The 15,582-nt window shown below is 32.6% G+C and overlaps 2 protein-coding genes across 12 annotated transcripts; one reads left to right on the top strand and one right to left on the bottom strand.

Annotated features, from left to right (window-relative positions):
• Nucleotides 1-200: 200 nt before the first annotated feature.
• On the top strand, nucleotides 201-8,153 carry LOC107913710 (gamma-tubulin complex component 4). Of its 11 annotated transcripts, XR_001688634.2 has the most exons (17): nucleotides 201-554; nucleotides 624-915; nucleotides 990-1,126; nucleotides 1,517-1,615; nucleotides 1,836-1,956; nucleotides 2,568-2,837; nucleotides 2,929-3,009; nucleotides 3,079-3,162; nucleotides 3,350-3,436; nucleotides 3,534-3,589; nucleotides 3,677-3,847; nucleotides 4,017-4,242; nucleotides 4,910-4,998; nucleotides 5,296-5,449; nucleotides 5,865-5,987; nucleotides 6,075-6,201; nucleotides 7,907-8,153. XR_001688634.2 is itself a non-coding variant. In XM_016842385.2 (16 exons), the coding sequence occupies exons 1-16, from the start codon at nucleotides 385-387 to the stop codon at nucleotides 6,123-6,125; spliced, it is 2,211 nt and encodes a 736-aa protein (XP_016697874.2). In that variant the 5' UTR covers nucleotides 241-384; the 3' UTR covers nucleotides 6,126-6,417. The 11 variants fall into 11 exon arrangements, 10 of the variants coding, with proteins under 10 accessions (XP_040955815.1, XP_040955814.1, XP_040955818.1 ...); XM_016842385.2 differs by lacking the exon at nucleotides 7,907-8,153 and having other exon boundaries at nucleotides 241-554; nucleotides 6,075-6,417; XM_041099881.1 differs by lacking the exons at nucleotides 6,075-6,201; nucleotides 7,907-8,153 and having other exon boundaries at nucleotides 5,637-5,896.
• Nucleotides 8,154-12,217: 4,064 nt separating this feature from the next.
• LOC107918556 (O-methyltransferase 1, chloroplastic) lies at nucleotides 12,218-14,595 on the bottom strand. The gene is made up of 7 exons (XM_016848138.2): nucleotides 14,391-14,595; nucleotides 14,150-14,301; nucleotides 13,937-14,057; nucleotides 13,735-13,859; nucleotides 12,775-12,903; nucleotides 12,515-12,679; nucleotides 12,218-12,411 (listed from the first exon to the last, which is right to left on the bottom strand). The coding sequence occupies exons 1-7, from the start codon at nucleotides 14,554-14,556 to the stop codon at nucleotides 12,346-12,348; spliced, it is 924 nt and encodes a 307-aa protein (XP_016703627.2). The 5' UTR covers nucleotides 14,557-14,595; the 3' UTR covers nucleotides 12,218-12,345.
• Between the last annotated feature and the right edge of the window lie 987 nt (nucleotides 14,596-15,582).

Genomic DNA, 15,582 nt, shown 5'->3' with positions numbered 1-15,582 from the left:
AAATTTAAATGCTTAAAAATATTGTTTATCCTAATCGCAACTCGAAGGTGAAGTCAACAATTTTTTTGTTAGAATTAAATTGTATATGTTTATGATAATAAAAATGTAATATGCTTTTAATAATTAAGGATTAAATCATATTTTTTCCATTAGTTATTTAAAATTTTATAAATTATAAAAGAATTAAATGGAAAGTTTTCCATTTGGCCCCGCCTTCGCCACTGGTTGCAACAGTGAGGTGAGCCGCGGCCGTTAAACTGTCCCCTGGCTTTCGTCCCGCGTTTTTTGGAGGCTAACTTATATAATTCGGCGAAGTGTAACAGTCATGGATTCTCATTGATTGTTTTCCCATTTTTTGCGAAAACGATTAAAGAAAAGGCGAAGATGCTGCACGAAATTTTACTAGCACTAGTTGGCTGTACCGGAGATCTCATAATCGACGAGCGAGAACACCATAAATCTCTCGGCATTCCCTTATATCCCGACGCCCCCATCTCTGATCAATGCTGCTTCAAGCTTGCTTCCGATATCTCCTTCATTGACCGCAGCGAAAGGTGAAACCTTCCTTTTTCAATGTCGTGAATACTGAAACCTTTTTTTTAATACGACTGCTATTCTTTCAGGGATCTTATCGAGAGGTTAATTGCGTTAGGGTTTTACTATCGAGAGCTCGATCGCTTTACAACGAAATCCCGAAATTTAAGCTGGATAAGGTCCGGTGATGTTTCACCTTCGAATAGAGCGTCCGAGTTGTCGAATCGTAAAACCGAGAAGCCAAGCATTTATCGCAGAGCCTTTGCTAATGGTCTGGTAGAGGTTCTCTCTGTTTATAGGTCTGTTGTTCTTCAAATCGAGCAGAAATTGTTGTCGGAGACCATGCCTATTTTAGCAACTGTCATTCAGGGTCTCAACAAGGTTCTTTCACTGGCATCCTTTAGCTTCTCTTTGTCCTTTTCCCGGTTTACAAGCTTTTTTTTTATTGGTCGCAGTTCTTTGTTGTTTTGCCACCTTTATACGAGCTTGTTCTAGAGATTGAGCGTGATGATTTACGTGGGGGAAAGCTTCTTAACCTTTTACACAAACGCTTCCACTGTGGGGTGCCTGAATTACAGGCTTGCATTCAAAGGTATTCACTTTTCTTTTGTTTGATTGCTTCTTCTTTTTGATTTAGAAAAGGTTAGCCAATAATCAGTCTCCATTTTTTATATGAATGTCAATACTATCCTTTTTGTAATTTTATGCGTCTCTAGTGAAAATTTTTTAGTGTAATTAAAAGGTAGATTTATTACATTCTTCAGTATACTGAGACAATTAATGGAGGCTGAAGCAATGAATATGGTCCACATTTTATATGCTTACTTTTTCAGTGTTAATGAAAATGCATGTGAACGACTGGGAAATGTTTATGCTTGGTTTACAAGGGAACTGGCTTGAAATGCGGTTATAGTATATTGATTGTTTAAAATATGTTGGGCTCCTTATAATCAGCTTGCTAAACTAATTTCCTTAACCATAGGCTTCTTTGGCATGGTCATCAAGTGTTGTATAACCAACTTGCGTCATGGATGGTTTATGGTACTCTTCAAGACCATCATGGAGAATTTTTCATTAGAAGGTAAGACCAAAAGAGTTCCTTTGTTGCTTCATGGTTTAAAAAAAATATATTTTTGTTTTTAGATATTACAAATTTGATGATTGTGTATGGTACTTAAACGTCCTTTTTTGAAGTTAAAATGTCTTCTAATTCTTTAATCCTATGATCTTGCATGGACCTTCTCTTTGGTTTGTGTATCTTTACACTTTTGAAACTGGTTTGATAAACATAATACTTTCAGGCAGGAAGATCAAAATATGGAGTATGGCTCATCTATCCCAGATACATCTGAAAAGTTGGCACGCTTGTCAGCTGATGATACATCTTTAATGGATTGGCACTTGGGTTTTCACATATTCCTGGTATTTTGGAGTTGTCTCTTGCATTGTCTTTGTTCTTTTTTGGGTCACATTTTTGCAAACTTTTCTTCCTTGTTTTAGCTAAATTGATTTTCTTTTATTCAGCTAAAATGAATTTTAAACTAGTTGGAAGGGGGGAAAATAATCAGAGGGTTTGTGGTCAATTAACAAACTTGCATCACTTATGTATCAGGAGTTAGAAAGTTGGAGAAGGTCATTTTCTTTACTTAGAGAAACATTAATAATTGCAGAATGAGATCTGAAAGCCTGATACAACCCCATTTGAGCTTTTATTTATTGTTATTAGGAGACTTTGCTCACTTTATTTGGATTTATTGCTGAAGGTGTTAGTTTCCCTAGATGAATAGGATGCCACTGGTTTTTTACATAAGCAATTTATTAGGAAATAAGGATTTGTGGTTTGGTTTTCTTGTTAGCTTAAATATGCATGTCAGAAAACCAGTGGCCTATTTTCTGTTGCTGCAAACCCATGGGTTAAATGGAAGGAAGCCTGGAAATCAATCTCTAGATAAAAGAATTTGATAGAGGCTTCTTTTGAAATCTTATTTTTGTTGCTGTTGTAAGCTATTTGTTCACTTAATGTTGTTCCGTAGGATATGCTCCCCGAGAATATCCATATGCATGCTGCAGAGTCTATTCTTTTTGCTGGTAAAGCCATCAAGATTCTCCGGAATCCAAGCCCTGGCTTCAAGTTTCAAGATGCTCTATGTAAGCAGCAGACGGGAAAAGGCTCTCAAAATGTTCATGAATCTGCTGCGCATCATCGCTTCCACAAGAAGCCTATCAGTGGAAGAATAATTGGAGAAGAATTGCTTCCGCAATCTGAGGCTGATAAGATTGAAATTATGCTTCAAGATCTAAAGGTTTTCTTCCATAATTACGTAGTATCATATCTACTTTAGTGCCTTTAAATGGTAGAAAGTCATTTATCAGTTGTGGATCGATTATATGTAGGAATCGTTGGACTTTCACAAGAGATCATTTGAATGCTCAGTTGACTCCATCCGGGCTATTGCAGCTAGTCATCTTTGGCAGGTGATATATGTCAATTTTCTTAAATAATATACTTGAAGCCTGTATTTACTGATCAATTGCTTCCTACAGCTGGTGGTTGTACGTGCTGACTTGAATGGCCACCTGAAGGCTCTAAAAGACTATTTTCTTTTGGCGAAAGGAGACTTTTTCCAGGTAAATAATGTACTGTATCGACGGCCTTTGCCAGAAAACAAAAGGGGGCAGGGAGGAAGGAGAGGAAACTGGAAAACTTCCTTTAGGTTCTCTATTCTAGTATTTTTCACTTTTTCAACAAGATAAAATGATTTTATTTCTTTGCAATATATAGCGTGCATTTTATTCATTTTTGTTATCATTTTAGTGTTTTCTTGAGGAGAGCCAACAGCTAATGCGCTTACCACCTCATCAGTCAACTGCTGAAATTGATATTATAGTTCCATTTCAGATGGTATGAGATACTAATAACTTGTTTGAAACCAATATAGACACAATAATAAATGTAATTATACTTTTTGTTTTTATGAATTCCTTGGCTTGCATTTCAGGCAGCCATAAAGACTATTAGTCAGGAAGACAAATACTTTTCTAGAGTATCTTTGCGGTAGAGAATTTGCTTGTTTTGTCGCCAGTTAGTGCCATTTCTAGAAATTACAAGCATATGTTCCTAATTGTATTTTCCATCAATCAGGATGCCTTCATTTGGGATCACAGTGAAATCCTCCCAAGTAGATTTGTCAAAGACAAAAACAAATGCAGGTGGAAGTTCAGAGACATCACTTGATGGTTGGGATGGTATTGCACTTGAATATTCTGTTGATTGGCCCTTACAGCTGTTCTTTACGAAAGAAGTTCTCTCCAAGTAAGATTCATCTGCTTCATGGATGCCTTGTATCTGTCTGATTACTAAATTTCCTTAACGTAGGAAGCAGTCTTTTGAAATAAGAACTTATAAGCATATAATTAATTGATGGGCTAAACTTGTATGGTTGAAAAGCTACATATATTTGTTTATCCTAATTGTACACCAGGTACCGTACAATTTTCCAGTACTTGCTAAGGCTCAAACGAACACAATTGGAATTGGAGAAATCATGGGCATCTGTTATGCACCAGGATCACGCAGATTTTGCCAGACACCATAATGATCGAATGAACCACTCAACCTCTCAGCCACGACGGCAACATTTTAGACCAATGTGGCACGTTAGAGAGCACATGGCATTTTTAATCAGAAATCTTCAATTCTATATCCAGGTCCTTGATTCTATAAAGTTCAAATCATGTGTCTGCAAAACTCTTCCTGAGATTTTCTTTCAAAGAAAGAAATGGCTTTTGTTTATGTGCTAGGCATAGTGAATGAGTTGTCCATTTTTGGGCTTTGATATGTGATACATCCTTCTTTTTTTACAGTTGTTTTATCTCTTTGACAATGAGCTCAGCTACAGTTATATAGGTCGTTGATATAGTTGATTCTTTGATGTTAGTTTGTGATGTGTCCTTATTGTATTGGCCAATATTTTGGTGATAGTTTCTGACAAATTTCAAATTGAAGAGTTGGGAATATCATCTGATATAGTCTTTGATGATGTCTTTTGTGTTGTATCATAGGTGGAGCCTTAACCTTCACTCTCACAAATCACTTTAAACACCAGTATCATGGATCCTAGGGGAAACAAGTTCACAGAGTGGTTACGTGGCATGGGAAATCAATTATCACCACTTTGGAAAGAGTCTATATAGTTAGACCAGACAAAATTTGATCCTTTTGAGTGTTGTAAAAATGCTCGTGAATGAAATTTAGAGTTAAATACCTAATATTTGATATCAGTTTGGTTGTTCTCACTTGTTCAATGCAGATGTCTTCTTTTCTAATAATTTCACTACTCCTTAATAACAGAGAGTTTATCTTTTTCTGTTTTAGGTAGATGTGGTAGAATCTCAGTGGGATTTTTTGCAATCTCATATTCAAAATTCTAATGACTTCACTGAACTTGTGACCTTCCATCAAGAGTAAATAGTATGAGTTCCTTATACTGGATTCCTTTTGCATATAAATTTTATCTCCTAAATTACATGGAATGACAAACAAACTAAATATCGAATCCTTATTGCTAGTTACTATAGGTGAGTTTCATAGAAATCTTGTCAAAGAATATTTTTGGCCCTTTAGGTCACCATAAAATGTTTCAGAGAAACCATTCTTTATTATCGCATAGATTTATTCTTGGTCTTCTTTTAATTCAATTGGTTTGTTTTGTTGTACATTGATGATTTGCTGAAGGCTTAAATGTTCTTACATCATTACAGGTATTTATCAGCCTTAATTTCTCAATCTTTCTTGGACATTGGCTCTGTGTCAAGGATATTGGGCAGCATCATGACGCTTTGCCTTCAGTTTTGCTGGACTATTGAGAACCAAGAAAGTAGTCAAAATACATGTGAACTAGAACGGATAACAGAGGTATCCAAACCTGGCATTGCTTATTTGCTTTTTGTAGGTAGCATTAGCAACACAAGAAAAAACATTTTGAATGATTGAATATGATGGCATGTGCCTTTAAAATGTAAACTTTAAGTCTGCAGATGACGGTTCACTCTCGGAATGTAAGCTTTAGTTGGTTTCTGACAATCTTGCCTTGCTTTTCAAGACTATACCTAGTATTGGTCAAATCTCCCTTTGGAAGACTATGTGAAGTGTAAAGAAGCAATTCGGTTGGTTTGCTGCCTGTTACTGATAATGGGGCCAGACCTCCATCTCTGTATACTTGAAAAGTTGTTTTACTCCTAATTTTCAGCGTTCAAATTTACTTCTATTCTTATAAGAATTCATGTAACTAGTTCATTGCAAGACATTGTTGTAACTTCTGGTTTTTCAGGAATTTAATAAGAAATCCAACTCCTTGTATACCATACTGCGCAGTAGCAGGCTTGCTGGGAGTCAGCGAGCTCCGTTTCTAAGGCGTTTCCTTTTGCGTATGAATTTTAATTCCTTCTTTGAGGTAATTTCTGTGTTTGAGATGTTCAGAGTTTTAGCTCCTAGGCAAACACGTATTGTTACATTCTGCACATTCTTTTTGTATAAACAGGCAACTGCAAGAGGGGTGTTGAATGTTGTTAGACCACGCCCATCGCAATAGCATTTGATCAGATGTTCATGTGGAAGGAGTTTAATGGTTCATGATTTCTACAGTACTTTGATCACTACTTGAATAGGTTAATTATCCTATGACTAAGCTAACTCCATCCGCTTTCTACTGCCTCTTCCTCTTATGATTTCTTTTAGGGCATAACTAATTTATCAAATTAACATCATCAAGATTTAAAAAATATAAATATACAAGGGTTAGTATGCTTTTCTAATATTTTATTATGGGTTAATATTTGATATACTACTCTTTTTTTATTCCACAAACAATCTTAAAAATTGTCATCTCTCTCTTTTTTTTTTAAAAACATTTATTTATTTTAATATTTTACTAAACCTATATAAGATACTTGGAGTCTAAAATCTCCACTAGAATCTTCTCTTTTATTATATCCTAAAATATATTTTTTATCGCTCCAACCTTAAACTCTACTAACAGTTTGCTAAATATATGAACTACAATTTATATTTACTTGATTAGCTAATACGCACTGTTTCCATATTTATGTTTACAGAATTGATGTATATTTAACTTCTAGTACTTTCACATTGAATCATTTTATTTTAAATTAAGGTAATGAATACCATGCATTGTTTTTAATTTATTAATATTTTTGAAAATTATTAAATATATGTATAAAAATATATTTATAAATATCAAATAAATAAAATTAAAGAAATTAAAAGTATACAATATTAATCAATCATATAAAATATTCTTCAATAAACATTATAAAAAAAATTATTCAACAAAACCAAGATCAACAAAAAAAAAAAATGCAACATTATTCACAACAAAATCATCCATACTAAACGCATAAGAAAGTTTCATAAAAATCTACATATAAGTTGTTTATATTTTTTAACCCTAAAACTTAAAAATTTTTAGTTTTTCATTATCTATTATATAAAAAGTTAGTAATTTTATTTTTAATATTATTCATGTATCAATCTATTAATAGAGATAAAAAATTTTACTGGCACAAAATAGAATGATATATACTGACTGTTACGATCAAAATGGTTATCAAAACCAACTACATTATTTTAAACTACAAAATAAAAAGGATAATGGTAGAGATTATCCATGTACTTTACCAAATCTTTCAATGTGATATCTATACTTTTAATTTGTCCAATTTGGTATATGCACTTTAATCCCATTAAATAAAGTGGTACCTAACCTTGTTAAAAATGATGGTGTGGCACGTTGACCAATTAGGTGGTGCCATACGGCACATGTTGACTCATTGCCTAGTAGTTCAAGGGCTTCTCTGCAATAAACCCAAAAACCTTTTCTTTCCCCCAACTTATATTTCTTTCACATTGATTTCTAAAATAAAAATCTTTATGTTTTTAACGTTTTTTAACCCAAAAGATTACTGTTTTCTTTTTTCTTTCTTTTCTTCTTCAACCCTAGCTGTTGCTGTCGCCACCACCGACGACGTCCTTTTTCCAACTCGAAAATGGCACAGAGTGTTACTTTTCGTTCTCTCTTTCATCTTCTCCGGTTAGATTTCTCAAAAAACTTCCCCAAAGTCATGAAAATACCTCTAAAATTTCGGACTTCTCTAATCCTGATCTAAAGATCCCGTAGGACAATCGTGTAACTTTGACCACCACTTCTCCTTGGCATGATAAACCTTTTCAGCGCTCAAATTTTCCAAACAATTCCCAGAAACCTGTTTAAAATATTTGTTAGATCTTCGAGGAATAATTCTATAATTAACCCAAAAAAGGATCTTTGTTGATGTTTATTCATTTATTTTGCAGAATTTAACCCAAATATCAAAAGCTCATCGCCCATTTCAAAGCCCTAGCTTCCTCCAAAAAGACACAATCCCTAGCATTTTGTTGGCCAATTTTGAAGGGAAGATGAAGGTGAAACAATGGATTTCGATGTTGTCGGAAATGGCGGCAGCGGATGAATTGAAAGAACAACAAGCTAGGCAATTACATTTTGATTTGAAATCTTGGTGATGCTTGAAAATTTATACAAATTGTTTTGATTTTGGTTAAATTCTATGAAAGATAATTTCAAGTGTGGAATGAAATTCTTTTAGGGAAAAATGTAAAAATAAAATTTAAAAATGAAATATATTAAAATATTTTACATTTTAAAAATATTTTTATATAATTTTTATGTTGAAGGAAAATATATTTTGTAGTGATTTTATAAAAATAAATAAAATTTTAATTATTTAAAAATTTAATTTTGGTAAAAGATATTTCTATGAAAAGTAAAATAAAATGGGAGAATTACTCATAAGGGCCTAAGCTAGAAGTCAATAATCAACAAACAGATCTCGACTCAAACTCGACTCGATCTTGGCATGTACCTTTAGACTCAATCTCGAGCTGGATTTAGTTCGAGAATCAACTAAACCTGTAGTTCTGCTGCTGCTAAATATAACACCCCATACTCAACCCGATCACTGAGTTTGAGCTTTGGGATGCCACATCCATTGCTCAAGCAACTACAATTCAATGTATCCTTTCATATATGCTATTAACAATATTATTCAATCTCAATATGATTTTCCATCATTTTTGAGTATTATACGAGCTTATGAAAACTCTTTTGCTAACTCGAGGTCAAATTAGGACCAAATTGTAAAATTTTAAAACTATCGGGTTGACGTTGTGATTTCGATAGTTCCTTGTCGCGACGCAACTCACTAACGATTTCTTGTCGTGATGACAAGGGTTTGATGTTGCGACGTGGCTGTCTATTTCTAAAAGGTCCAAATGGTACCTAATCAAAACATTCTTTCAAATCATTTTGTATATGAAATCAACCAATTCAACGTTCTAACCATTTCAATACCATTTCAATTGGTAATTCAACATATGTCCTATTCTAATTCACTACCATTCATATATATATTTCATGTGACATAGCTATTCAAACTCTTGATTTTACCATTTACAATACACAACTGACTCCACCCTAGATACATGCCATATATTAAAATGAAAAGGATTATACAAATATTGTTGACTTGAGGATCATTGGCTGGATGTTAAATCACGTCTCAGATATAAAAAATTTACCTAAACTTGCGTCTGGAATAAACAAACTGTAAGTTGAGCGGTAAAGCTTAGTGGCACTTTCATGATCCAAGTCAATAATACGAAAGCATTAACATAAATAAGATACAATCAACATATGATCAAATTAAAACCATTTGGATTACCATTCATGTATCGAATGCCAAGTATTATACACGACTATATTTATGCGAACCATATGCATATTTCATATGTGTGAATACATAATGTACGAATTTCATCAACATTCCATAACCCTTATTCTACTCATGTCATCCCGGGTTGCCTGACAATGATGACTTTTAGAGTTCAAATGTTTTACCATTCCGGGTGGCCCGACAACGATGGTTTACACATCTTGATATTCTACCATCTCGGATGACTCGACAATGATGGCTTTCACTATCTGTATATTCTACCATGTCGAATGACCCGGAAATGATGGTTTCCATTATTTCGATATTCTACCATCCTAGATGACCCAACAATGATGGTTTTCACTATTTTCACATTTTACCGTCTCGAGTGACTTAGAAACGATGGTTTTCACTATTTGCATATCTTACCATCCTGGATGGCCTGAAAATGATGGTTTTGATCCTAAGGCATGCCAACTAACTCATCTCTACTCGGTACTGTTAGTAGGGTAACCACTAACCACTGAATCAATACACATCATATCCACACATCACAGTTTATATCAATCTCGTAAATGCTAAATTAAATCCAATCCAATACTCAAAATTCGAAGCCATCATATATATAAATCAATATCATAGTTCCATGCCATTTCCATCAACAACTCATGTCACATATCAGATGTCATTTAGCAATTCGTATGATACTCGTTTTTACTATGCTCAAACCAATTCACAATCTCAACATTCAATACCATCACACAATTCAATTCAAGACAAGTAATAATCTTACATTAATAGATAATATGCAGCAAACATGTATTTGTATGTATATAAATGGAGTGATCTTGAATCATACAAGTACAAACTGAAATTTTGCGTCATTCATCGATGACTCTCGCTTTTCCTTTTCCTCTCAACGGCTTGACGATGTCTTTAGCTATGTACTATAGATAAATGATATCAATTTTCATCCAATTCACATTTAAATACAAAATCAATCATATTTTAAATTTTATTCAATTTAGTCCCTAACCTCGGGGTATAACGATATATAGTTTTGGATTAAAATTTGATTTCACATTCATTCATTAGGGATGCCATAATTTCTATCATAGCATAATTTCGTGAAAGGTTTTCACTTTATTCAATTTGGTCCTTGTTAGAGTTGTGTAACACAAATACTTCTTAAAATAAAATACAGTGGCAAAACTAAGGGCTCTGTGTAGGGCTTAAGGCCGAGGGCCGCCAGAATATGTTGCACAAGTATAATCTGTAGAGAATTACACTTCTTCTATTGACATTGATTAGAATAAGGTTTTTCAACCTTTAAATAGATGTAGTCGAAACTTCTCTTGTATCATTCGATTTTCAATATTGTTGAATTTTCTTCTCCTCTATCCGTGGTTTTTTTCTTGAAAGGGTTTTCACATAAAATTTGTATATTTTATTTTTCTTTCTTATTGCTTTGCGATCATTCTATATTTCCATTATCGACGTTCAGGTTTAACAGTCCCTAATGTAACAAAGTTAACAACCAAGCTTATTAAGCTTTACAATTTAGTCCTTATCATAATCTAAGCTTAATTTCTATTAGTTTCAAGCCTAATTCATCAATTTTTCAACAATGACAACTTGCTAAAATTTCAACAATTGAATAAATTGATATATGGGCTAGCTAAATCTAGCTCCCATAATAATAAATCTATAAAAATCAAAGAAAAATGACTTAGGGACTTACTTGATTAATGGTTGAATGTTGTTTGAAAACCAAGTTTTTCTTTCTTTGTTTTTCTTCAATCGTGGACAGTTGGCTAAGAGAGAAGATGACAATGTTGTCATCTCCCACTTATGTTATATTTATACTTAGTTTAAGATTTAATTAGCTTTAATTAATCAAGTTTAATCTTTAATTAATCATCTTTATTTTCTATAAATCTTAATTATATAAATTAATGGTGATCATCATCATTTCCCACTAACAATATGAAAAAAAATGGTTAAATAACCATGTAAGCCCTTTAGATAATTGTTATATAGTTCCCTAATTTTTTTAATTAAAATTCAATCGCGATTGAACTTTTACAATTTAGTCATTGAGCCTTAATTAACCATTTTTTCGGCTAAATTACTTAACCGAACTTCAATATATTTTTATACTAACTCCGTTTATGAAAATGTGATTCCGAAATTACATTTTTGACTCCAGTAAAGTTTGAGTTGTTACAACAAGAATGATACATGCATGTGGTAGTAGTAACTAGTAATTTCTAAAGAAAACATGTGATTATTATCCTGTCATTTGAATTGATTTAGGAGTTTGAAGCACTCCCATGTCATTAGTTTGGATTTTGCTTTTTTTATTATTTTATTTTCTCAAGATCCTTTGACTTGGAATTAAGCTAACTTACTGTCATCATTTTAAGGAAGAAAAAAAGAACATAAACAATCAAAAAGTTCGAGAATAGGCTTCATGGAGACACCCTTTTTCTGATCGTGAGCATGGATGGCATGGGTGCGAACTCGGGCTGCCAAAGATACGTTTTAAGTAATCCCCAAGCTTCTGTTGATATTTGATGTTGTTCTTTTTATTTTGAGTGAAGTTATTGTTGTATGAAATTGATGTCCTCTGTCTTCTCGCCTATAGCTGATCACTTGAAAGAAACCAGTGTTCTAACACATCAAAAGGATGTTACTAGTGATTGATGTATGAAAGGTCTTAAAGTTAGACTTGGTTTAAGGCCTTATTCTCTTTTCTTGTTTACCAGTGGCTTTATTCATTTATCTTATTTTGTCATCGCCAAATCGTTTTTGTTCTCCTTGTAAGACCATGTGATCTCTTTTTATTTCGAAGTATTCAATGAATGTACTTCTTTTCAATAAAAAAAAAACCATAAGAAAATTTCAATTTAAATGATCATGTACAACTCAAAAATTTGCAAGAAATAATAAAATATAAAGAAGAGAAACTGAAGGAAAACGAAAAGGAAAGCCAAAAACAATTCATTGTATTTACATATAGAGCTATTCAAAATCTTCCCCCTTTCTATCTTCCTCCACCCTCTGAGATTCTGTCTTCCAAGTTTCCATCTTTTCAAAATAACCCCAAAAAAAGTCAGTTAATGAACTTCAGATTATATGAATACGTGCATCATGATCTGAAAGTTTGAAACAAAAACAAGTAGTTACACACCTGATCATCAGAAAACCGCAATTGTTCCGCAACAAACAGAATGTACTTGTGATCTCCTAGCTCCAATGCCTTACCTAAACTTTTAGCTGCTTTATGGTAGCTAACCATGTTTACCTTGAAACCATTGCTCATAAAAAGATTGTCCATCCACTTCTCTGTACTAGACTGTAAACACACACAAAAAAGAGACCTTCAATAACAAACAATTTTAAAGTATTGACTGATAAAATACAAATAATATGTGAACACAAACAACAAACCTTAGTACCAATTTTAGTTTCGGCTAACCATGCAGGTAACTCTCCCAAGAATAGACATCCATCCATTGCCATACCACTTACTGTCAGTAAAATCTCTTTGAAACTCGCCAAAGTCATCAAAGGTAGTCCCTACCAATAACATGTAAGGGAAAAAAATTCCTTCACAAAGTTGTTGTTTAGAAGTTTTGGTTGTAGTTTGGAAAGTTAGTAACCCCACATTTCTAACAAGCATATAATATAAAGAAATTAAATAACCAATTTTTATAACTGGGGCAAAAGATGTATTAGGGCATTTTAGGCTTGACTTTGGTGGTTTTTATGGAAAGTTATGTTATGAGAAAACATAGTCGGTGGTCATTATGTTCGATAAGTTTTGAAACAAAGAAACAAACTTTCTTATGGAAAGTTATTACGTTACGGAAAATCTTAGCTTGTGGTTGTTATGTTAGAACATAGCTTGTGGCAATGGCGGACCTTAGGACGAAGTTTTAGGGGCCTAATAAGATTTTCAAATATTTTAGGAGTGTAATGAGAATCGCTTTTTAAAAAATTGGGGTCTAATTAAAATTTTTTAAGAACTTTAAGGGAGAAATGAAATTTTCAAAAATTTGGCAGGGGCTAATTAAAATTTTAAAGAAAAGAAATTAAAGATTCTTAAAATTTTGGGAGACCAAGGCCCTTTCGGCCCTTGTAACGATCTGCCCTGGTTTGTGGCATAAGATATATCTAAATGACACATGCTTTGATGAAAAATATATACAAGGCCTATATCAGACTCAATAATTCCATTTTTACTTTTCTAATTTTCGTTGTTTATGATTTGTTGTATCCTATGGATCAACTTAAAACCTTAAGAAAATTTCACGCCTCAAGTCATTATCTAAATCTGCTTAATTTTCTGACTTGCAACACAAGGTTTTCTAACAATTTCAACGAATAAACATAAAAGCCTTTTATAACCTGGATAGCCAATATGCTTGGACGGTTTCCATTAAAGCCTTTCATATGCAATGCTTCTTGAATATTAGAAGATTCCAATGGAACATGAAGAAACAAACAACTTCTTGGGATCTTAGCTCCAACATCTAGGAAGATATAATTAGACAAATTAATAAATAAACATGCAGCAAAATATGCAAAATAAGTCCCAAGAATTATGCACCTTGAAGCTTTTCAATTGCATTTTGGTAGACTCTTTCAGGAGATATATCGAATATGATGGTTGAGCTTGGCCAGTTAAGTCTATATGGTCGAGTATCCATTCCATCTGAAAAAAGCACAACCTAAAATTTTGTAGCCAAAAAGAGTTTCAATATTTTGCTACAATTGGGTAACGTGACAATATTTTATTCAACCTCAAGTTTAGTGAAAATACCTGTTTAAGCCCATCCATGTGGTTTACTGTGCGAAGCAGCTTGTCATCTATGAACTTGGTTGCAATGCAATAATGTTTCGATGAGTTCTCAAAATTCAACCGAGTGTGAGGTGGAACAAGGCATCCAGCATATGGATCCATAAAAAGAGGCTCTGCATATACATAGATAGAAAAAAAGACTTTTAAGTTTATAGCAAGAAGGGAAAGAGAAATGGAAATTTGATAATGTAGTATTGGTTGCCTCGTCTCTGAGTCTCTTGAAGACGAAGAGAAGCTGAATTGATGGCTAATCGGAGCAATGGGTCATTTTCATCACTGAGTTGAGCTCTTAGTAACCCTCTATTTCTCTTGTTGTTGTTAAAAGGGAATGGCACTAGCACACTTGCACATCTCAATGAAAATTCCATTAAGGTTTTGGGTGTTTATGATTATCCAATTGAGTTAGAAGAATAGTAATTTGGAGAACTTTTCATTATGTATCATTTAACAGAATGAGTGACCGTTAAAGCAAGGCGAAATCCATGCAAAATATGCCTCTTTTCCTAGTAATTTGCTCCTAACTTTCGAACTACTAATAATAGTAATTTTCATTTGGGTTAATATGTAGCGTCACCTGGTCCCTTGCATTTAATTATTACTTAAATTTTCTTTTACCTAATTAATACTTAAACTTTACTTTTATTTAGCACTTCAGCAGTATTAATCTACACTAACAACTAAATTAAAAAATATATAAAATTTGATGTTTTATACATTTTTATATTTTATATAAATTATATTATATATATTTGGACATATACTTTACAAAATCTAATATTCTATATTTTTTTTATAAAATCTGATGTGAAATAATATATTTTATAAATTTAAGATTTTATATATATATTTTTAATTTTATAATAATAATATAAAATCTAATATTTTATGAAATAATGAAAATATATAAAATTACTCAAAAACATGTCTGGAATAAATCTAGACAAATAGTTGTACATGTTTGAATGTATGTGGTCAAGCTGTTGTCCAAATTAATTCTAGTGTCAAATAATATTTCTAATATTTTATAAAATTTTATTTTATTTCCATATTTTATATATTTTAAATTTCAACATAATAATATACAAAATTTGATATTTTATAAAAAAAATTAAAATATATAAAAATACTAAAAAAGTATTCTAGAATGAATTTGGATAAATTGTTGTATATGTTCATTCCCTTGTGTAAAAAAATTATAAATTTTTTATAATTTTTTCTACGTGTCAAAATGTGAGGCTACCATGTGTCACAATGCTATTGGTTTCTAGTGCCATGTCGACATATTTTAATGGTGTTAGTTAGGTACCTAAGAAAAGTATTAAGTTGACTTACGATTTCTAAGTTTAGGTACCATTTAGGTAAAAAAAAAAATAGGTAGCAAGTAGTTACAATTT

The sequence above is a fragment of the Gossypium hirsutum genome, chromosome D08 (assembly GCF_007990345.1).
Source record: "Gossypium hirsutum isolate 1008001.06 chromosome D08, Gossypium_hirsutum_v2.1, whole genome shotgun sequence".
NCBI classification, from domain to species: domain Eukaryota; kingdom Viridiplantae; phylum Streptophyta; class Magnoliopsida; order Malvales; family Malvaceae; genus Gossypium; species Gossypium hirsutum.
Note: the sequence above shows the minus strand (reverse complement) of the source record. Positions and strands in the feature narration are given on the sequence as shown.

Bases quoted from the DNA above. Each gene is read 5' to 3' on its own strand.
- LOC107913710 (XM_016842385.2), top strand. From the start codon at position 385: ATGCTGCACGAAATTTTACTAGCACTAGTTGGCTGTACCGGAGATCTC. The intron at 1,957-2,567 runs GTATTTTGGAGT...GTTGTTCCGTAG, and splicing joins TGGGTTTTCACATATTCCTG to GATATGCTCCCCGAGAATAT. The intron at 5,450-5,864 runs GTATCCAAACCT...CTGGTTTTTCAG, and splicing joins AACTAGAACGGATAACAGAG to GAATTTAATAAGAAATCCAA.
- LOC107918556 (XM_016848138.2), bottom strand. From the start codon at position 14,556: ATGGAATTTTCATTGAGATGTGCAAGTGTGCTAGTGCCATTCCCTTTT. The intron at 14,302-14,390 runs GCAACCAATACT...ATGTATATGCAG, and splicing joins TCAAGAGACTCAGAGACGAG to AGCCTCTTTTTATGGATCCA. The intron at 12,904-13,734 runs GTTATAAAAGGC...TGTTATTGGTAG, and splicing joins CAAGCATATTGGCTATCCAG to GGACTACCTTTGATGACTTT.